The sequence below is a fragment of the Argopecten irradians genome, chromosome 14, assembly GCF_041381155.1.
Source record: "Argopecten irradians isolate NY chromosome 14, Ai_NY, whole genome shotgun sequence".
Taxonomy (NCBI): Eukaryota; Metazoa; Mollusca; class Bivalvia; order Pectinida; family Pectinidae; genus Argopecten; species Argopecten irradians.
The window spans coordinates 17,345,649-17,369,380 of NC_091147.1; the positions used below are offsets into that span (position 1 = coordinate 17,345,649).

The 23,732-nt window shown below is 35.5% G+C and overlaps 2 protein-coding genes across 5 annotated transcripts; one reads left to right on the plus strand and one right to left on the minus strand.

Annotated features, from left to right (window-relative positions):
* Window position 1: 1 nt before the first annotated feature.
* On the minus strand, window positions 2-14,165 carry LOC138306950 (leucine-rich repeat-containing protein 63-like). 2 transcript variants are annotated; one of them, XM_069247541.1, is made up of 11 exons: window positions 14,030-14,165; window positions 12,066-12,783; window positions 11,222-11,456; window positions 10,907-10,995; window positions 9,783-9,874; window positions 6,440-6,523; window positions 6,150-6,301; window positions 3,999-4,082; window positions 3,476-3,620; window positions 2,928-3,022; window positions 2-2,508 (listed from the first exon to the last, which is right to left on the minus strand). In XM_069247541.1, the coding sequence occupies exons 1-11, from the start codon at window positions 14,048-14,050 to the stop codon at window positions 2,262-2,264; spliced, it is 1,962 nt and encodes a 653-aa protein (XP_069103642.1). In that variant the 5' UTR covers window positions 14,051-14,165; the 3' UTR covers window positions 2-2,261. The 2 variants fall into 2 exon arrangements, with proteins under 2 accessions (XP_069103642.1, XP_069103641.1); XM_069247540.1 differs by having other exon boundaries at window positions 9,783-9,877.
* LOC138306952 (agmatinase, mitochondrial-like) lies at window positions 9,185-22,000 on the plus strand. 3 transcript variants are annotated; one of them, XM_069247543.1, is made up of 8 exons: window positions 9,185-9,464; window positions 10,899-11,011; window positions 15,350-15,475; window positions 16,133-16,317; window positions 17,623-17,823; window positions 18,693-18,837; window positions 19,238-19,332; window positions 21,026-22,000. In XM_069247543.1, the coding sequence occupies exons 2-8, from the start codon at window positions 10,966-10,968 to the stop codon at window positions 21,125-21,127; spliced, it is 900 nt and encodes a 299-aa protein (XP_069103644.1). In that variant the 5' UTR covers window positions 9,185-9,464; window positions 10,899-10,965; the 3' UTR covers window positions 21,128-22,000. The 3 variants fall into 3 exon arrangements, with proteins under 3 accessions (XP_069103644.1, XP_069103643.1, XP_069103645.1); XM_069247542.1 differs by lacking the exons at window positions 9,185-9,464; window positions 10,899-11,011 and adding an exon at window positions 14,145-14,310; XM_069247544.1 differs by lacking the exons at window positions 9,185-9,464; window positions 10,899-11,011 and adding an exon at window positions 14,507-14,672.
* The last annotated feature ends 1,732 nt before the right edge of the window (window positions 22,001-23,732 follow it).

Below are 23,732 nucleotides of genomic sequence, written 5' to 3' on the forward strand. Positions count from 1 at the left end.
GTTGTATTTCATTTTGTTTATTACCAACTGATTGCAGTAATTGATATTAATATCACAGATAGTCATACATCAAAGGGCTATTCCAGTAAAATATTGATACTTCCTCCGAGGGTTTGTATAGACGTATCACAGACGGAGCATTTATTTCAATACTTATTTAATACTGAAATATTTAATACATGTAATTAAGGGAGTTGAAAAGAAACAATCATAGAGAAAATGATTTATTTCAATTCCTGGAGTCTGGATATATCGTATTGGAATATTCCCTCTAGATTTAGGATATATTGTACTGGAATATGGTCACATCAACAATATAACGACAAGTTCAACAGTTTTTTTTAGCATATATCTTCTATGATTGTGAAGTGATGGATTTTATAAAATTCATAAACAAACATTTATACTATTTATAACAGTCAACAATAGTAATGGACATGGGTACCTTACATGTGTTCTCAATTTATATTTTAGTCTTTTGTATTAATTCATTAAAATACCATTGATCAAAAGACAATAACAAAAGTTGTGAATTGTGGTACTGTACATGTCAACTAAACTTGATTGCAAAGAGTATGATAATATGATCGTCTTAAAATATTTAAAAAATTAAAATCTTTGAATGATCAATTTAAGACAGAGTGAGTTATTGGTGTCAAATACAATTTTAGAAACAAATTACATATATCTTATTAAAAAGTACCACTTTGTCTCTTTGGCAAAGCTTCAGATATGGCAATGACAGTACAAAACAGATGTACGGGTTTAATTAATATATATTGAATACTATGTACTTCTGCTTTGACCATGGCGTTTTTGGCCAATAAAAACCAATTCAAGTTCCATATTAAATAAATAAATAAGTTACTTAGCACTAAATTTTGTACATTCAGTGAGCAGGCATTGGCTGTTAACCCATTGGTCTTGGAGAGAAACAACATTTATGTGTGAGAACTTTCTCACAAAACCTAATACGATAGCAATCCGAAAACTCTCACATGGGTGGATAACTCTGTATGAAACTCAACAACACATTGGCACTAATAATCACAGTTTTTTTTAAAAGATTCATTTTGACGGAAGTGTTACATCACTGAAAACATGATAATGATTTTCTATGTAGATATTGAAACAGTCCAAAACCAGATTACTAAACCCTACATTTTTATTGTCTTCAAGCTATTCTATATTGTTGTACAAATATGGTATATTGACAATAACTGTATCTCGCATGGAATAACATCAAAGTAACAAGAGATTGTGCAAAAGTTGTTTAACTGTGGGTTTATTTCAAAAGGTGTATGAAAATATTCCCAGTAAATAATTGTTGTAACTGCAAAATGGACATTTTCAAAAATACAGATTTTAATGAAAAGTGATCTGAATTTAACATGTGCTGAATGTCTATATCATAAACAATGTTCAAATATATACCGAGTTATCGCCTTATTTGCATAGACCTTTTTCTAGAAGAAAATGTGAATATACCGTTATATGCATAAATTATTTGTAAAAAAATATTGAGGAATAAAACTTTTATATTTGATAATTATTATTAGACATTGTACTCTTATCACATATTGTCTTAGCTTAGAATTGATATATATCAGAACTGTTTGTGGAAAAAATAATAATTACATTTAGATCACATGAATGTAAATTATCTAAAGGAGAATTATTAATTTATATTTCTCAACCAATTAATATAGCATTCTCCAATTGATCCTTTATAAAAATATCTTGTTTATGGAGTGGTACATTATTCCATCATTAATAAATACGATCAATATCCACTGAAAAGATTATAATGCTTAGAAAAGACAGTATAGTATTAACACTAAATCATCCAGAAACTGTTGATACATCAAATCACCACATTCTTACAACAACCTGGTTGTAGCAGTTTTTAAATAATTTACATTGTATATTACTGTAAATAAATTTATTTTCGAGTGGGAATAATTTCGCGAATATTGTGACCAAAGTGATATCGCGAAAATGAATAATGTTAGCGAAAGCTAATAAAACATCATTAAACATGTACTGTAATTTTGTAATATTTAAATCAGAATTCATGAAATTGAATTGCTGTAAATTTGTGGCTCATACCAAAAACGTGAAATTAAGTTGCCACAAAAATAAATTTATTTACAGTAATATGTTCATGACACTATGAATATCACATCAATATTGCCAAACTTTTATGTCTTTTTCTGTCATTTTATCTAATACCTTAAATATAATAATCTATTATTTTACTTCTATTCTCCTTCTTCCTCTTCTTCCTCCTCCTCCTCCTCCTCCTCTTCGTCTGTCATTCCTTCCCTAGCACCGTACAAAATTTCTGAGAGAGTCTCTTTGCTGCTTTTGAAGTCTTTGAGACAGTGAGGTGAGCAGGCGCGGAAGATGAACGGCAGATTAATGATACCGTGGAGTTTACTAACAGGACGTATAATCCTCAGACCGGGTCCATATAAAGGTCCGTGGCAGCAATCACAGGTCGAACGGCTACAAACGAGTCATTTTAAAAACTTAGGTGGATTTGATAATATACAGGAAACATATACATGTATTGTTGAATAATATAACACAATTAGTAATTTAAAGGTTTTTTTTTCTCTTACATTTTAAATTGTTGTAAATTATCTACCAACTTTCATCTTGAGTTAAGGGACACTGTTCATCTAAAAGAATTGATAAACTACTTAAATGCTAAAGGAAATATTCCCAAAGCGCATAGAAATGGTTTTGTTTATATTCCTGAGACCAGGTAGAAAAATCTTATACCTTGGATCTTGATAGAAAAACAGACAAACATTGACATCAAAATCTTGTATAAGTTTGATTTTTGGGACATAAAAGTAATACATTCTTAATTGAATCAAGTTTATCTTATATAGATTAAAAAATTTGCTTTGTGCATTTACCTGGACAACACGTTGATAACAGAGGGAGCCAGACCTTCTGTTTTCTTGTACAACTCAGACTTACACATTGTAAGAGCTGCCATGTCAATCAACCTCTGTAATATCAGAAACTTGAATAAATGTAATTTTCTAAGGCACAAAGTTAGAATAAATGTATCACTACCCGCTTTCTAGAATTTCTTAGAAAGTGCCAATTATAAGTAATATTTAATCCATGCTTTATGCTAAATGATGTAGGTAAATGAATACATTGAGTGGAACCACTGAGGTGATCTGTAGCCCGATTGTAGTGGTTAGACCATGAAATGAAGCTCATTTCAAGGTGACATGCGAGTAAAGAAAATTGAATTCTAATATTTTATTTCTTACAAAGGAATCTACTACATACAAGTCAGACACTAACTGCCTGATTCATGACCTACTTAATTACTATTGCCTAATATCTGATAAGTTCTCTTTTATAACTTTTTTGTATGTAATTTTCCCGTAAATGCTAGTTAAAATTTTATTCTAATCCCTGATAACTTGTTTACAACTAATCTAATTACCTGAGGTTGGTTGCGAGTATTTTCCTTCCAAAACAGAGGATGCATGAAGTTGTTTTTGACATTGAGATAGTTAAGTTCCAGGAGTAGAGCACCACATGGCATGGCTGGTAACTGGTTCCCCTCCATGTTGAGTTCTCTCAGGGACCTATACACAAGGACACCATTGAATCAATATTATGATAATTCTTTTCATCTTATCATATTTAAAAAGAGAGAAATAATTGGATAGAATAAAATTTCTACAATCTCTTAGCAACATGTTTGTTTTATTCTAACTTGTGACTAGCTGATATTCTGTAAGGGAAAATGTAGTTGGCCTTGTTATAGAATTCTAATGGAAAGAAAACATATCAAACAGCAAACAATATGTACTTGAATATGTATACAACAATACTATATTGCTTACTGGAATCTGATATGATTTTTGTTCATAACTATTACAATGAATTAACGAAACAAAAACAGCAGTAATCATTAAAATAATTTCTTGGTATTTATTTTTAGGAGAGAATGACCGATATACCTGAATTGACTGATTTCATTTGGAACAAAAGTAATCTTGTTGTAGGAGATATCCAGATGACGCAGCTTTTGCAGTGAAAACAAACTGTAAGAAATGAATTAAAATTTTCATATATCAATTGTAATACCGTCAGAACATCTATATCCATGGCCTAAGATGAAGCTTCAACACCAAATAAATGCAATATTGCCCGTCTAAATCTATATCAAGTGATAATCAACTAACACACGTTAATTATGATGACTACTGGAAACATAAGATGACTGCGGTATGCAAATAAAAATTTAGAAATAAAAGCCTGTTTCCTTTTAACTTTTATAGCTTTTCCTATAAAGGAGGGGTATCACTTTGGGCTGTTTAGTATTGCATATGGATGGATCTTGACATGGCCTTAAGTAAGCTTAAGATGATTACATCTTAGAGTCATATGGGCTGGGTCACGTGCATAAAATTCATTTAATTTTATTAATCTGTCCACTAGACACCCTCTGTTTTCCTCATGTTTAAAGCAGGTTTTTATATGATTTAAACTTGTTTTATGAGCTAATCACAAACAACACCTTCATCGAATGTAGGATGTTAGAATTATGACTAATGCTCCATTACATGATAATCATAAAAGGCAACTAAAGGAATCTTACTTTTGTTGCTGATCAAAAGACTTTAACCATTTGAAAGCTTTTGAGTGACGTTCAGCATTTTGTTTGGATTTCGACACAATTTACTCAAGAGTATTGCATCATAGGGTCGCATGAGCGAGTTGTGTGATGGGGAAAAAATAGATTACATTCAATCAATGGTATCATCTCTCAACTAAGTACCTTCTGTATTTCCATATTTAAAGCAAGTGTTTAAGCTATTTAAATTTGTTTCATGAAAGAACCTCAAGCAACGCCTACATTAGAGGTAGAATATCAGAATTATGACTGATGCCCCATTGCATGCGTAAAAGGCATCCAAATCAGCGATATTAATTCTCGTGGTTACCTAGATCAAAATATATTGGATTTCTGTCTCAAACATCATAGATAAGGTTTCTTTCTCATGAACGCTTTCCTGGTATTTCAAACCAGTTAATTTCAAGGAAATACACTCTCATAATGAGCAGTAAATGCTGAATATTGTTTGCTAGACCACGAGATAAATGTTCCAAATTTAGTCGCCTTTTACAATATCATGCAATCGGGTAGTAGCAATAAATTTTACATCCTACTTGCAATGTATGTGTTACTTGGGATTATCTCTTAAAACAAATTTAAATGGTTTAAACTAGATTATACTTGGTTGACAGACGATACCATTTCTTGAATATTACCTAATTTATCCCCGTCACCCAGCTCATGTGACCCTATGATGCAATCATCTTCATCAGATCATGTCAAAATCCAAATAATGTGCTAAAAATCACTCTAAAGCTATGAAATAATTAAACAAATATAGTATTTTGATCTATGAAGCCAGGAAAGAAGGTCCCAAATTGAGTCAATGCACAATTCTAACATCCTACATTTGATGTTGGTGATGCTTGAGATTAGCTCATAAAACAAAGTTAAATAACTTATAAACCTGCTTTAAACATGGGAGAATAGAGGATGCTTAGTGATCATATGACACCATTAATTGAATGATTATGACCAAATTTTATACATGTGACCAAGCCAAATTGACCCTTAAATGTAATCATCTTGAGCAAGTCATATCAATATCCACATGCAGTACTAAACATCAATCTCAAGCTATCAGATCTTTGAAAAATAAAGTTTTTCAGAAATTTTTTTAAAGCTTTTAATGCTAAAATAAAACAAATGCTTAACTATGTCACTGTATCCTATTTCCTCAATGTTTCATCACTTTTCTAAACTGAACATTACAAATCCATGATGTGAAGGCAAATACAGTACTGCAAAAATATTATTTCTACTCCAATATTTCTTAATGATGGGTTAAGCAATGAAAACGTCAATTTTTGCCATTTGACCTTTGACCTCTGAAATTACTATGAGCTAAAATAAAATTAGATGTTTTGAATAACATACACTTTGCAGCTGATACTAAGCTTATCACTGAGTGGGCCGTATGAGTGGCCGTAAAACAATCCTATGTGATACCCCTTCGTCCTATAGTTCCTAGAGTTGTATATAGTATACATACCCGAGGGGCAGAGTTTGTAGTAGACAGAAAGACACCACCAGAGTTTTCAGATTTTTCAGGCGTTGTATGTCTGGTGGCAATTCCCGCAGAGGATTGTTTCTCAACTTCAGTGTCACCAACTGTTTTACATCAAGTATGGAACGGGGAAAGAGCTGAAGATACAAATAATTCAAAAGATCAGTACTCGAGTCAATTTCAAAAGAGTATCATATCATACAATACATGTATGTTTTTTAATGTGTTACATTAAAAATTACATGTCTGATTCAGGACAACTGCAATGTACTTACCGTAAAGTCGTTGAATGATAGGTTGATGTAGGTCACTGTACGTATTAGGGGGTTGATGTCCGGTAGCTCAGATATAAAATGTGCCTAAAACAAAATATATCAAAGATGCAATGAAATTATGAAAGTAACGTTTTAACAACTAACACTTTTTTTGTGTTTAAATAAGAATGGCTTGTTACATTGTGAAAGAACACTTCAAGAAAGCTACAACAAAGGTTACAGAAAAATACCCTCATGATATTCTGAGAGAGAGGAGGAATGAAACACTCAACAGGATTGATACAATGGAAAGGAAATGTAGGAATATAAAGGACTGTAAATTCACCAAGCAAGGACGAGGTGTATGAAGGTTGAGATGTAGAGGCAGCGCACAGCCGAAGCTGATGAGCCGCGGAAGGATCTTGATCAGGAGACACACCAGTGCATTGAGGACCACACAGCCCCTGGTGAACAACATGATGAAACAAGGAAACAGCGATGAACAAAACAACTCGAGCACAGCAAGATGTTCTTCAGGAAAGACTGAAGAAGGTGAAATAGCCAGCCATGGACAGCAAGGAATGGAACTCACTAAATGAGGATCTACAGTACTGAGCAGATACTGGGAAAATCATTGACAGGGAGTGTGGATAGGTTAGAGGTAAGATTATGTAGTGTATACCATTGAAAACAATGATTGAGAACAACGATTGAGAACAAGTATCGTTAAAAGTTCGTCTGTGTAAGATTCAGTTGTAACACCCAAGAAAAATTTAACAGATCCAAGGAGATATACAAGCTTAAACAAGACAATACAGAAGGTTTTCTGAGGAAGAGAAAGAAGGGCTCAGTCAACTCAGGGACCATCTAAGTGATCGACTAAAGGAGCTGAGGAAAGTAAAACGAATCTGAAATGCAAGACGAGATCAGATTACATACATATCTTCTAACAATATTTGGATACTTCAGCAAGTTAAGGTACCCGGTTTTCTGGAATGTGTGGAACATACAAGTGTGCTAGTCAACTGATCAGAGAAGTGAAGGTTAACCCTGGAGATCTGACTGTAGTATGGTTTGAAACACGGATGAAATCAGCAAGCAAGACCAATTTAGGCATCCTATAATGTACAGGAGACTGTGAGATGCGTGTCGATCTGTGAGGGAAAAAGTTGGCCTTACCACAGGTGGTGGAGACAACACTAAGACCAGACATAGTGCTGTTATCTCCTAGCAAGAAGAAACTGATATGGTGGAACTGACTATTCATGGGAGACAGGATGCGAGTCAGCCTATGAGCGAAAAAACCCAAAGGATACTCATGTGGAAGAAAAGGCTGCAATAATGACACATGGAAAAAGATATATTCTATTTCATTCAAGGTAACTCTCAATACTAAATTCCAATGGTTTCAATTTCGAATAAATCATCACATTTTATAAACTAACTCTTTTATTTACAAGATTGGCCTCACAAATAACCCACATTGTACTTTTTGCATTATAGAAAGGGAGACAATTTTCCATATTCATGGGAATGTAATGAGGTTCAAAATTTTCTGACAAGCTTTGAAGATTTATTAGAAGTTCTTTTTATTCCCTTTGCCGTAAATAAACAAGCAATGATATTTAGACTATGTGAACCTACAGGTCTATATAACAGAACTGACAATGAAATTATTCTTCTTATTAAACACTACATATATAGAACCAGATGCTTACATGGTTCATTGAATGTTATGGTTTTGGTTAATTTGATTCAAGATTACTATAAAGTACAGAGACACATTGCTTACAGCAAAGGGGAGTATTTTCACGCAAAATTTGTTAACGAATGGAAAAAGTGGATAAAACTTGTTGAACTTGACTAAATTAACTCGGTCATGCTATACACTAAAATCGCATGCATCATTAATATCAGTTAAGCTCCTCTACTTGTGTAAGTAATGAGCCATAATATCTGAAAGTCTGACCTCTCTGACCCCTCCTCTTTCTTTCTCTCTCTCTCTCTCTCCTCCCCCCTGTCTCTCTCTCATTGTGTGTGTCTTTTATATGTGTGTGTTTTGTATAGGTGTGTGTGTGTGTGTGTGTCTCAAGTATGTCCACTTGCCAGTGTTTTGTAAGTATGTTTCGATGTGTCAGAGACTCAGTTTTTTATTTGATCACATTTAGAAGTATGATAATGATTAGGGCATGCTAATAATGAAAATATATATTGAAGTCATGTTGAAATGTAATGTTATGGTAGTATGCTTGTAGGGTGATAGATGATAAGGATGAATAATGTAATTGTGTTGATGATAAGTATAGAAATGATACAGTGATTTTATGATGAATGATGACGTGTTTGTTGACCACTGATGAGGATGATAATCTTATTGATATCATATTGAATGATGATGTAAGTGTATATGATGATAAATGTTATAAGGATGATGACTCATGATAATAATATTATATTCATGTCATGTTGAATGAGGATGTCAGTGGGTCGATTGTGTATGATTATCTTGGATGAGTTAATAATATATTGGTATGCTTAATTAATGACATGTAAGTATGAATGATGATCTTTGATGAGGCGGTGGGATGTGAATGTGATGGTCAATTTTTGAGGATGATTGTAATACATGAAGATGGCAATATATTGAAATTATGCTGAATATGATGTGAGGAGGTGTGTATGGTGTTAGTGAGATAACCATGTATCTGTATATGTAAAATCTTTGAAAATATAATAAATATAAAAAAAGAAAAGGCTGGTAGGCATGGAACTTCCAAGGAGGATTCCTCAGCTAGTCATGCTGGAGGATATTCTTAGCTCTCTGCATCATAGGGAAGACAAGGAAGCCTGCTGTTAGAGTGTTGGAGACGGAGGCTACGCAGAACTGAAAGTAGCTGGAAGCTAACTGTCGGAGAGTAGGGACTGATCACCCCTACTGACCCACCATCCGGAGAGAGTACCAGGAAAAGGGTTGAAACCCTCGTAGATGAATAGACCTGGCTGATGAGGATGACAGTTGAACAGCAACACCAACAGCTGTATTCAGGTACTAGTATTAAGTTAATTGATTTTCAATTGATTTACCATTCATAGCAACTTAATCAAAAAGTAGATGTCCTATGCATGTTATATAAATACATTTTGAAATATACATGCTCATGCTTTTTGAATTATTTTATACACACTTCTCGGTGATTTAATAGTCTCCAGTATATATGTCGATCAGTATACAATTAAAACCAAATTTTACAATTTTGGATTATTTTTCAATGATAATTTAATCTAATCTGTTAAAATAAAAGAGTATTATTTAAAATATATCTTTTATTGATACTGCCTTTAACTTTTATTTACAATAATTTACCTTCAAACTCAGGGCTCTGCCACCATTGATAAGGGAATCTAATATTGCAAGTTCTGAAGGGGAGATAACTCCATTACCATCTCCAGGTGCTGCTGCTAAGAAAATTAAAAAACATTGTACATTGTATATATCCCCAAAAAAATATGCAATCAAATCTTAAATTTGAGCAATGTCTTTCAATATTTAGTGCTTAAGAAAACAAAATTCATGTTGGAATTGATTTGTGTGAAAACCTATGACGTAGGATTATATATGTTTTTAAAAGTAATAATTTACCATTCATTCAAATAAAGGTATTAAATATCTCTGCTTTGAAATGTAGCTACATAATTTTTTACCCTTGAAAACGCATTTAGACTCTCCTAAAACAAGGACTAGAACAGTCCATTATGAAATTTCAAGGGTTAAAGGGACAATTCACTCGGGTTAATTCTTTTATATAACCAAGAAGCAAAATATGGCATAAATGTATTGTTCTACATTTCTTATGAAACATTTAACTCAATATATTGACAAATTCTACGTTATTTTTAAGTATTTTATTGATACCGTTGTAACTACAAATCGTTGATCAATACGATTAAGCAGGTACAGTATGTTCTCTGTACCCATTCCCGAGCCAAAGTCACGCACGTTAAACAAATGAACTACATAACCACTGAGGAGGTAATAAAATGATTCTTAGGCAAGACAATTCATCTATAAGGTAAACCACTACTGTCAGAGCGATTTGAGCAGTTCTAGACAAAAGTTGCATTTTACGAGCAAGGGTTCGGCATACAAGATGTTCGACCACAATGTGTAATGGCGGACAGCGAGCGAGTTTGAAAGTTTCACACACATTTCACCACCATGGTTTTTCTAGCATATCACAGTAAAACCGACTGATCTAATTTCCATTAGAACCGGTTTTTTCCCCGATATATGTACAGATTTTAATGTTGTCTTAGATTGAATTGTCCCTTTAATAATTTGATAAACTACGAGTGATAGCATACCTTACATGTCATAACTTACCATATATATATATAATGCATAGACCAATTTAAATATTCATCTTTCAATTAACACTAACTAACAGTCTAACACACAAGATATTACAATTACGTTTCGTAGAGACTTACTGAAGGGTGACTGACTGCGACCAGAACCCTGGAAATAACGAGACCTAGCCGAGTGGAACATGGAATCAACAGAGGGAATCTCTGTATCTCTGAAAAAGTTAAAAGGTAAAATCAGATGCCAGATCAATCTAAGACTAAGGGACTTATATTCATTTACAAAATTAAAATGGGATTATAACTTTTTCTAAAAAGAAATTTATAATTATGACATATAACTCAAATATATTGCTTGATGTTGGATCAGAAACTAATTTTGAAATAAAAAAAATATCAATTTTTTGATTTTATCAATTTATAAGTCAATTAATCACATACTGTCGGATCTGCTGACTCCTACTGGCCACCTCTGTTGTATCATCCTCATATAGAATAATTTCTGTGTGGGGAACATCTGCATCATGGTGGCTTGGACTGTATCGCTTGAGTGGTCGAATCACTGATTTCACTTCTGTGTTCATTAAATCGCGGACATGTTGTTTTATCATGGCTGCCATCTCAATCAGAAGCTGCTTCTGTGGGATTCGGGGCTCAACAGGAGGAATACTTTGTCCTTTTGGATAGATACAGTATAAGTGCTCAGTATTTTAATATATTATGTAATTAATATGACAAGAAGTCTGAGTATATAAAGCATTAAACTGATACATGTAGCCTATAGGGTTATCAAAATTTTCAACATTTCATACAACATAACCTGTTAAAACCTGCAATTATCTTATTCGGATCTGTCTATTCCAGTTTAAATCTATCACATTTTCCTTTTCCTAGACTGAATTGTCCCTTTAACATACAGTAAAACTGGTCCTTGTTTAGTCACTGTATGTTTGGGCATCATTGTATTACATTTTCCTTCTTCATTGATAGTACATTTATAAACCTGTACAATCTAGTAACCTGACTATACTGGCCAAACATGCTGATCCCTGTGAAATTCTTTTTAGACAAGTTATATTTATACTTTATTTTTCAAACCAAGAAAAATCTCTTATAACAGTGGAATTGGATTACAATATGAGAAAAGAAACACAACTTTATCATTATGCATTTAGTTGGTTTTTGTTTCTCCTTTTGGTCTGGATATCATCCCTAATTATTATTTCAAATCAAATTTCTGTCAAAAATCATTATCTTGAGACCAATATAAAATGTTTAGCCCTACCTTCAGGGGTCAAGGTGTTGGTGTGAACCTCATCCTGTGACAGGTCATTTGTGTTTTGCTCTGCAAGTAACTTTGTCATTTTCCTGTAGTTATGTCTAGAGCATACAGCTTGTTTCACACTCCTCATTGGCAGTCTCTGTCTGTCCGAAATCTCCATCATAAACGTTTCCAAAGTAAACGTTGGCGGAGCATAATACCTTATATCATCTACATAGTCTACATGAAATATTTCAGGATGTCTCCGAGGTGGTCGGGCAGGGAAACTCTCTGGTCCCCTTGGTTTGAATGGCTTAATCAAGGATTTTCCATCAACATAAGTTCCAAGACTTGTTTTGACCCTATACAAAGGATCTAATATGAATTTCTTGTCATCTCTGCTGACAAAAGTCACATTAGTTTGCTGGGATCCATGTTGGATTACATGTCTGTATAAGTAGTGTTTTCGTGTTGGATTAGATTCTGATGGTGGTGGCGATATCAAACTAGGTACAACACTGGGTGTGGGAGATTGTCGAATCGTCACTGGTGTTTCACGAGTTGGGATATCTGTATCATAGTCATATGTTTCATAGAATGGTTTCACTGGTGAATTGGGGTTCTTTGTTGGAGAAGGTGTTGGCAGTGGTGGTAATGGTTTTGGGGCTCTGGGTCGTCGCAGAAGTTTGGCATCTTGTGAACTGCTTTTCTTATGTTTTGATGAGTTTGTAGTAGAAACAAGCTGAAATTTAACAATAATAAACATTAAATAATGAGTTTGTAGTAAAATGAGCTTTTAGCCTTTTAAACGTAACAGACCAGAAGATACACTGTAGATTAAAATGCAACAAATGATCACATGTCTCATTTTCGTCTGATTTTAAAACATTGTCAACTCATAGACAGTATGTACTGATACCGATGCATTGAGTTAATGTGAGTAGAGCGGGTGTCCGGTGTCCATATTTCGCCGTTTTTCACTTGTTTTTCTCAGAGCCGATTTTTATTGTTTGTAAAAGAGATACAATTAACAGTCTAAATGAAAGATTCCTCATATTTTTACAAAATTTAAATACTCACAAAAGTAAGGATACTACATTTTTTGTATGAATAGGGTTACAATAACTCTCGATTTCAGGAAACATTTTCCCATAGGGTGTCCATATTTCGCCATTTTGGTAAATAAAGACGATTTAAATGTAGATATAAAAAATACATGAAGTAAATTTATGCCCATCCACTGTCATTTGATTATTAGAACCGCCACTTATTTCAAATTGTGTGGATTCAGACACAATAAACAAGCTTTAAACAACATTTTCTATCAAGTCAATCTCTTTGATACCCCCACAGGATGTCGTCGGTATTTCTATAGAACCGCAGCGGAAAAAGGGTCGAATTAACGATGTGGGATGGAGATTCATTTTTTGAGTATTGTTAGTAAGATTATCCTCATTTCTTACTGATTCTGTGCTCATCTAATGACATGATAACCAAATTATCACTTGTTATCATGAAAATGGCGAAATGTGGACCCCGGCGAAATATGGACACTTGCTATTGATGCCTACGGTAGGCCTAATATGGTGCATTCACACAAAACTCTTAACTGTATACTGCCTATACTGACAGTAGTGTCGAAAGTATTACCAGAGCGAGACGTACATTTTACATGAAACAAGTGTTTTTACTGCTATGCTTGTACCACAAAGCAATCTGTCTTGATATCAATTTATTAATTCAAGACGAGTTGAGATGTTTTTTTCATGTTATTCTCATGTGAATGTCTGAATTAGGATGCTTTAAAGCCTAAGATGCATCTTTTATTAAGTCATGTTGTCACTATAATACAGGCATCGAAGTCTCGGTTGTTAAGATCAATCATAACAAATCATTGATATAACTTCACGAATACGAATGTATGTATTAGATACTTCTAATATTTAACAGCCACTAAAATAAACAAATCACTGAAATAATGCACTTACGGACGGTCCATTAGCCGCCATCTTGACGCTGTAACCATACCAACTTGAACCAACTTCCGTGACACGTTCTCGTGAATTATCGAAAGAGACGAGACTTCAGCGAGCACCTGTCAAAATGTTGGGCAGATTAACAAGATCGTCTGCTATAAGGGCTTGCAGACTATTTTCAAGTACCTGCACTTCAAATGGCAATTTTAATGAACCATTATCGGGACACGATATGCCAAGAGCTGGAGGAATTGCCTCCATGATGCGACTTCCAGTGCAAAATGATGCGAGCGGTGAGGAAATAGAATTAAACATTACCGTTACTGTAGTACCTGCCCTATAATCTATGTAGGCTACATATCATAGAACAAGCAGATAACACGAACAAGTCCACTAAGTCTATGTTTACCGATGGGTACTATAAATCCATAAGACGATTGTGATCCTTGAAGATTTGTCTAGAGTCATGTAATCAGTCAGTGAAATCTTGTTATTTTTACACTAGCGGTCCTTCTGCATCGGGACAATCTGAGAGAATGAATTCTCAGGCTATCACACCTGCCTATGACCAATGGGCAGCGTGTGGATTAGGGGGTGAAAGTTCACCGAGAAGGTAGCTAGGACGAGATGACAGGAGAGCAGTATTCATGCACAGGTGGCTATGATTATACATTTATGACAGGGGCTGATATATATTCAGAAGTTAATTAGTTATTTTGAAACAAAATTTATAAATTCCTTTTTTTAGCTCAGTCACTTAGCCTATTTCAGAAACATACCCGATATGTTCAGAGACATGACTGATCTGACAAACATACATGTACAAAATGTATTGGACCTGTTAATATTAGCATTTGCTTAGATAAATACATGTAACAAAGTTTGTTCAAATAATTGACCTTGACCTTTTATCAAAAGGTGACTGGAGTGAAATAGACCAAATTCAATAAATCAGTAAAACCTTTTGGTCTCTAGAATACTAGGATATAGGGCTTTCTAATGTGTTGAAATATATTACCTTGACCTTCAAGGTCACAGTCTAAAATTCATAAAAATAACTTTCAACTATAACTACATAAAGGCTTACAAACGTGATATTAGGTCTGTAGTATGCTGGGTTAACGGGCTACCAAGTTTGTTTAAATGAATGACCATGACCTTCATTCAAGCTCTCTAAGGTCAGATAGACTTCTTGTGAACATTTCCTCAATAATTTTTTCCAGTTCTGTTACTTAGGCTAGTAAAGTGATCTTTGGATTACATTGCAGTCAATTTTCATGTGTCTAATGCTGCACTTTGTTACTAAATATTTGATTTGCTTATATCTAACAGGTTTGTATGCCTGCTTTGTTGGTGTTCCACTAGACATTGGTACATCTAACAGATCGGGCACCAGATTTGGTCCTCGACAAATACGGACGGAATCATCACTGATACGTAAACTCAACATCTCAACAGGTAAGCTTAAAATCTTGTGTTTATTCAAAATACGAGATGTAGCAATACATGTTTATCTGAGAACTTGGAGAACTGGACATCTTTGTGTTTACGGATTTTTTTTTCATTTAGCATTCTTATGTTTACAGATTTTTTTCTCTCTAGAAATAATTATTTTTGTGTTACCGTATTTGACCCAATAAGCGCCCAGTGCATTTTATTAAAAAAATTGAAAAATGAAAAGGTGCTTCATGAGATGAAATTATTATAGTTTTGGTTGAATGCCTGCGCAATATTGAAATGAGGCCTCAAAAAGGGGAGGGGCTCTTATAGGGATATGGGCATTTATTAGGTCGAATACAGTTAATATATTTTTCTGTATATTGAGAAATTATTGACATGTTTGACAATATGACAATAAGATTTTAGAGAAAAATAGATTTTGAACAATGTCATGCTTTAGCAATGACTTGCTGAAAATGTAATTGCAAATGTATAGTGCAACCATATATTTAACGCAAAGTTACCATATGAAATGTGCTGAAATATGATTACAATTAAGATATGTACTGGTGCATTTACAGTTCATGTGTCTGAGGTTAATAGTTAGTACATGTCCTTTGGGCCTTTTATCCTGCATGTGATATCTAAACCATAATTTACTCTTTGTTGTGCTAGGGGCTTCACCATTTGATTCCTTCCAAGTTGCTGATGTGGGAGATGTCAATTTGAACCTGTACAACCTACCAAAGGCTTGTGAAGACATCCGGAACCATTTCTCACGTATCGTACAGACTGGGTGTATACCTCTGGCCCTGGGAGGGGATCATACAATGACCTATCCAATCCTACAGGCCATTAGGGTAATGTATTATATACCTTTATTTTATATATAATTAGTAAAACCTGCCTTAGCGGCCACCTCTATATAAAGACCACCTGCATATTAAGACCGCTTTCTTAGGGTCTCAAATGGCCATTTTTAACACGTACAATTTGACCTGTGTATATTATATAAAAATACTTGGCTTTAGAAGCCCCTTTTTCTTGTCCCTTGGGTGATCTTTTATGTGCAGGTTCAACTGTACTGTAAATCACTCAATTTCAAGAGGGATATATCTTTGCAAAAGTTTGCATCAATTTGCGAGGAGTTGCAAATCAAATCCCTCGTGAATATTTAATTGAATGATCTGTGATTTGATTCTTTCGTTATATTACTATGTCGGTTGGTAGTCTCATACATTTATGTAGAAAAGCAGTAAGAAATGATGTGTCCATTACAGCATACTGTTATAGATATGAGTGAAAAAATTGAAACTGACATGGTAACGGAAATGTAAGTTGTGAATGAAAAACCTCTAAAAAAGACATCAGCCATATTTTAACTCTTTCTGTTCTCATAGCTAATTATCTGTTACAGAAAGATATTGTCTTCTTTCTTTTGAGACACAATATTAAGTCGAGATTCACATTATGAAAAAAACTGGTTTATATAATATCATTATCACTGCATTTGATAAGAGGATCTGACAACATCCCATGAGGGGTCATGTCTAAGTGACCTTTGGAAATGGCCAATCAAATTGCTGCTGCAAGAATCTTGAATGTGACTTTAAGGGGACGAAATGGTTTGGAAAAACTGTCAGAATTATTTTCGTGTACAAAGTCATCTCGCCCAAACAGCATAACAAAGCTAATTGTATAAGCTAATTGTATAAGCTAATTGTATATGTATACTGGAACAAAATGGCGTTGTCAATTGATGTAGAAAATGCATTGGATCTGAAGTTCGTACACGTGGTACACAAACTAAGTCATCCTAACATGACCCCTTATGTCATGATGTTGTCAGATCCTCTATTGAACGTAGTGGTTATAAGGATCTGTATTTCAATCAGATTGATGTAATATAGGATACAATGCTGATGTTATCAGCATTACATAATTGTAGAACATTGTTAAATCCATGCGAGTTGGGAGGGGGGTTGTGTGTGTGTATGTAACTTCAACTCCTCCAGAATTTTAAATTAGAGCAATTAATTATTAAATATCAGTATCAGGCTAATTACAAATACACTAGATATTTGATAATGAACATTCTACCAAAGTCTTGAATTAAGCTTAGGCTATTTTATTTGAACTGAAATGAATCTCTTTTCATTGGAAAGGACAAACATGGCCCAGTAGGTTTAGTCCACGTCGATGCCCATGCTGACACCAATGATACAATGCTGGGAGAGAAAATCGCTCATGGGACACCATTCCGCCGTGCAATGGAGGAAGGCTGTCTGGACGGCCATCGTGTGATTCAGATCGGTCTTCGTGGTTCTAACTACTGCATAACAGATTACGACTGGGGAAAAGAACAGGTGAACAGATGGAAAACATTTAACAGTATTATGTGGGGTTGAAAACTGCAAAAGATGCATTAATTGGCAAAAGTAATAAACAACTTAATATATTCAATTAATATGATATTAAATATGTTTTTAGGAAAAATATTATAGGCAAACTGTTGTCAAACTTAATAGCTAATAACTCTATACCTGTATATAGACAAAAGACCAAATATGTTTTGTTAGGATTGTGATGTGATTGTCATACTGTCAATATTCACCATAATCAGTTACAAATCTATAATTAAATGACAGGCATATACAAGACATTAACTATTATGAAAACATATTATAAAGATTATTTGAGTTAAATGTATATCTCTTAACCTAGCACCACTGGTTCACCCTTTTGTCATGGTACTTGTGTGGATGGGATAAGGTGATGTGTAACTAGGTCGGCATCCTCGATATTCCAGGGGTTCCGATCACTTACAATCTCTACACGCCTGGACTATCTCATAGTAAAACTGAAGGCAGCTCAGAGGAAAAAATTCTGAACCAATCACAGGCCAGCAAAAATTGTAATATGGCTCTTTTGATGTGCATCAAAGGACTAAATTACCTGTTCTGTTGCCTCCAGTTTTACTATGAGATAGTCCAGGGATGTAGAGATTGTAAGTGATAGGAACCCCTGGAGTATCGAGGATGGTAGGAGGGATGACCAACTGTATCTGAGCGTATGATTCAGTGAGATGATAAGGTTCCCAGCATCATAAGGAATACTGTAGTCTCCCAAAACACACATCACACGTGAAGGACACATACAGGGAAGGTCATTAAAAGACTTTAAAATCCATTTTGGATATGATAACCATATGATTCATCTTTGTACTGTCTGACAGGGCTTTCGTGTTGTTCTTGGCCATGAGTGCTGGCATAAATCCTTGACCCCTCTGATGTCAGAGGTCAGAGAGATGATGGGTGACCGGCCAGTCTACATCACCTTTGATATTGATGCCCTTGACCCTGCTTATGCTCCAGGAACAGGTAATCATTTACAGAGACTTTACAATTAATGATTTTACACGTTGTTGAATATAATTATAAATATAAAGTTCTCATTAGATTTATTACTGGTAAACAGTAAACTGGCAAGTATAAGAGTCCCTAATTCAGAAAATGACAAGGTACATCTAAATATACTTCAGAATTTTTTGTTGTCCTAAAACAGTTGGAATAATCTGACTCTTTATATGAAAACATATTATCGTAGCTAATTTTGACTGTTTACCCTAAACAGTTCACATGTTTGATTATAAAACCGATGGGAAACAATGTTCAATGTTGGCTGATAAGGCATGAAACAACTGTTTAGATCACAAGTGATTGTCCTAGATAGTGCAGCAGGCCTAACACCCAGTCATATTATGTGCATATATAATAATAGGTACACCAGAAATAGCAGGCCTAACACCAGCACAAGGATTGGAGATCGTACGAGGATGTCGGGGTATGAATATTGTTGGTGGTGACTTAGTTGAGGTAATTATAAGAGGACTTGGGTGTTGTATCTGGCTAGATGTGGGTTATCTGATATTGCCCACTTTTTTGGAATATATAAAACACTGCTATAATAAACCTCTGGGGACCAACGAAATTACTTTGTTATAAGCAAAAATCATTATACACATACCTGGTATTACAAACATTTTTGTAGGAACCTTGATTGAGATGAAAAGTAATATGTTATAATCATAAATTCATATACTGATTCTATTTAGTCTATTATTTAGTGTGTAACTGTTTTGGATCAAATTGCAAGCAACCAAGAAGCTATCGCAATGGTAGATCACCACTCAGGCTGGTGTTTAGATGGTTCTGGGTTCAAATCCTAATCTAGCCATACATTAAAATTTTTCCCCATTTTTACTACAAGTGTGTTATACTTCTATGGTTATATTGAAAATTTTACCCAGCATTTCTCCACATGACATTAAGTGGATATGTCAGCACACCAGTAAGTTTAAACAAGAGGCCCAGAGGGCCTGTATCGCTCACCTGGTTTGTAGTGCCAAGTAATGTTCTGAATACAGGTTCATTGTTTCTTTTCTGAAGGAATTTTAATATTAACCTCTAAATCCCCTATTGGGCCCCACCCCTCCCGCCCCCAGGGGGTCAGAGCCAAAATTTATACAAGTTCTGTTCCCCTTCCCCCAAGGATGTTTATGGCCAAATTTGGTCACAATCCAAGCAAAACTCTAGGACAAGAAGTGATTTATAGGATTTACCTCTATTTCCCCTATTGGGCCCCACCCGTCCTGCCCTCGGGGGCCCAGAGTCAAAATTTATACAAGTTCTGTTCCCCTTCCCCCAAGGATGTTTGTGGCCAAATTTGGTTACAATCCATGCAGAACTCTATGATTAGTAGCGATTTAAAGGATTTACCTCTATTACCCCTATTGGGCCCCGCCCCTCCTGCCCCCGGGGGACCAGAGCCAAAATTTATACAAGTTCTGTTCCCCTTCCCCAAAGGATGTTTGTGGCCAAATTTGGTTACATTCCATTCAGAACTCTATGACTAGTAGCGATTTAAAGGATTTACCTCTATTACCCCTATTGGGCCCAGCCCCTCCTGCCCCCGGGGGACCAGAGCCAAAATTTATACAAGTTCTGTTCCCCTTCCCCCAAGGATGTTTGTGGCCAAATTTGGTTACATTCCATTTAGAACTCTATGACTAGTAGCGATTTAAAGGATTTACCTCTATTTCCCCTATTGGGCCCCGCCCCTCCTGCCCCTGGGGGACCAGAGCCAAAATTTATACAAGTTCTGTTTCCCCTCCCCCAAGGATGTTTGTGGTCAAATTTGGTTACAATCCATGCAGAACTCTAGGACAAGTAGCGATTTATAGGATTTACCTCTATTTCCCCTATTGGGCCCCGCCCCTCCTGCCCCGGGGGGGACAGAGCCAAGATTTATACAAGTTCTGTTCCCCCTCCCCCAAGGATGTTTGTGGCCAAATTTGGTTACAATCCATGCAGAACTCTATGACTAGTAGCGATTTAAAGGAAATGTTGACGGACGGACGGACGGACGGACGGACGACGGACGCCGCGCCATGACATAAGCTCACCGGCCCTTCGGGCCAGGTGAGCTAAAAAACCTTCTCTATGTGTTAAACCAACTAGCATTTTAAAGTGTATATATATTAATTATGAAAATTCTCTTTACCACCAGGTGTCACCACCATATGACCCATTCGGTACGACGGCTCTAACTGGTGCTAACATACTGTTTGAGATGTTGTGTGTCCTTCCAAAATGCAAGTATCTACACTAGTATACGAGAGATAGAGGTGACAATTGATGGAATTTCCAGCCAATTTGTGTTTTGTAAAGTTTTATTTTGAATCGGGCAATATTTTGATTATGATCAATTAATTATTGTATGTTATTGATTAAGATAAAGTTTATGTTTATTATACAGAATATAATTTTTTTTTAATTCTAGCCTGAAAAAAATATAGGAAACTCAATTATGTGATTATAATTATTTTGGGCTATCAGATATTTCTTAAAAGGATTACGGCACATTTTATTCATTCAGAAATGGAAAATTTTATTAGGAATCTTCATTTCCTCCTCTCTGTTATTTATATCATTTCTGATATAGGTGTTAAGAGATATGCATTTATCCCCAATCCATAATCATAACCCAAGTTATGTTCATACCACATTTTAACTGATATCTCTGAAGATGCATTTGAACTCCTGGCCCTGATGAAATTTTAAGTCATAAACTGACTTAAGTAAAAAAAAAAATCACATAAGTTACATAAGACTTTTAGTCTGCACTTTTGTTGTGAGAAGTGGAGGGCTGATTTCTCTTAACAAGCGGACATAAGTCAATTTCTTTTATATAAGTTAAATAATATACAGTCAAACCTGTCAATTAAGACCACTAAAGGGACCAAGAAAAATGATTTTCATATACAGATGGTCTTTATACACAGGTGAAATTGTGTTGAATTTGATCATTTGGGATGCTGAGAAAGTGGTCTTATTTAGCAAGTGGTCTTAATACAGAGGTGGTTGCTAGAGCAGCTTTGACTGTTAATAGAACTTTTAACTTAAGTCGTTGCTTTTTGTTTCCAAAAATCGGTTAGACATATGACAGTATTAAATAGTCATACCTTGTATTAAATAGTCATACCTTCATCGGTTAGACATATGACAGTATTAAATAGTCATACCTTGTATTAAATAGTCATACCTTCATGTTTTTCGTCGTTAACATTGATGTGTTGTTGTATTTATCAAGATCCTTAGCATTATTATTTTAATTAAACTTTAATTTTGTCTAATTCTATTTCAAATCTACATGTACTTAGCATTATTATTTTAATTAATCTTTAATTTTGTCTAATTCTATTTCAATCTACATGTACTTTGTTGTTTTTGCTTTGTGTAAATCACAGGGTTTCTGTATTTTGTAATTGTTTCTTCTATGTTTTAAAAAGGAGACATCTATAGCAATTCATATCATGTTTTTATTACTATGTAGTGGTTGCTTTTAAATGACTTCATATTTGACTATTGCTTTAAGATTACAAATAATTATGAGAATATTTTATAAATTTGTTGATTTTTTATATACCTGGTCCGAAGGACCAAGGTGAGCTTATGCCATACCGTGGCGTCCGGCGTCCGGCGTCCGGCGTCCGTCGTCCGTCCGTCCGTCCGTCCGTCAACAATCGACTTCTTCTCCATAACCGCTGGTCGGATTTCAACAAAATTTGGCTGGTAGCATCCTTATGGGCTACTAACTGAAAATTGTACAAATGATGGGGCTGACCCCCCAGGGGCCTGAGGGGCGGGGCCAAAAGGGGTCAATTTGGCTATTTCCATATAAACGACTTCTTCTCTGAAACCAAGCATGGGATAGCACCCATAATGCAATGGTAGCATCCTTATAGGATGGGGATTCAAAATTGTACAAATGATGGGGCTGACCCCCCGGGGGCCTGAGGGGCGGGGTCAAATGGGGTCCATTTGGCTATTTCCATATAAACGACTTCTTCTCTGAAACCAAGCATGGGATAGCACCCATAATGCAATGGTAGCATCCTTATAGGGTGGGGATTCAAAATTGTACAAATGATGGGGCTGACCCCCCGGGGGCCTGAGGGGGGGGGTCAAATGGGGTCCATTTGGCTATTTCCATATAAACGACTTCTTCTCTGAAACCAAGCATGGGATAGCACCCATAATGCAATGGTAGCATCCTTATAGGGTGGGGATTCAAAATTGTACAAATGATGGGGCTGACCCCCCGGGGGCCTGAGGGGCGGGGTCAAATGGGGTCAATTTGGCTATTTCCATATAAACGACTTCTTCTCTGAAACTAAGCATGAGATAGCACTCATAATGCAATGGTAGTATCGTTATAGGGTAGGGATTAAAAAATGTACAAATGATGTGGCTGACCCCCCGGGGGCCTGAGGGGCGGGGTCAAAAGGGTTCAATTTGGCTATTTCCATATCGATAGCACCCATAATGCAATGGTAGCATCCTTATAGGGTGGGGATTCAAAATTGTACAAATGATGGGGCTGACCCCCCGGGGGCCTGAGGGGCGGGGTCAAATGGGGTCAATTTGGCTATTTCCATATAAACGACTTCTTCTCTGAAACTAAGCATGAGATAGCACTCATAATGCAATGGTAGTATCGTTATAGGGTAGGGATTAAAAATTGTACAAATGATGTGGCTGACCCCCCGGGGGCCTGAGGGGCGGGGTCAAAAGTGTTCAATTTGGCTATTTCCATATAAACGACTTCTTCTCTGAAACCAAGCATGGGATAGCACCCATAATGCAATGGTAGCATCCTTATAGGGTGGGGATTCAAAATTGTACAAATGATGGGGCAGACCCCCGGGGGCCTG

Bases quoted from the DNA above. Each gene is read 5' to 3' on its own strand.
- LOC138306950 (XM_069247540.1), bottom strand. From the start codon at position 14,050: ATGGCGGCTAATGGACCGTCC. The intron at 10,996-11,221 runs GTATGTGATTAA...TAACTTTTTCAG, and splicing joins AGGAGTCAGCAGATCCGACA to AGATACAGAGATTCCCTCTG. The intron at 6,302-6,439 runs GTAAGTACATTG...TTGTATCTTCAG, and splicing joins TATCATTCAACGACTTTACG to CTCTTTCCCCGTTCCATACT.
- LOC138306952 (XM_069247542.1), top strand. From the start codon at position 14,145: ATGTTGGGCAGATTAACAAGATCGTCTGCTATAAGGGCTTGCAGACTA. The intron at 16,318-17,622 runs GTAATGTATTAT...TTCATTGGAAAG, and splicing joins CAATCCTACAGGCCATTAGG to GACAAACATGGCCCAGTAGG. The intron at 17,824-18,692 runs GTGAACAGATGG...ACTGTCTGACAG, and splicing joins ACGACTGGGGAAAAGAACAG to GGCTTTCGTGTTGTTCTTGG.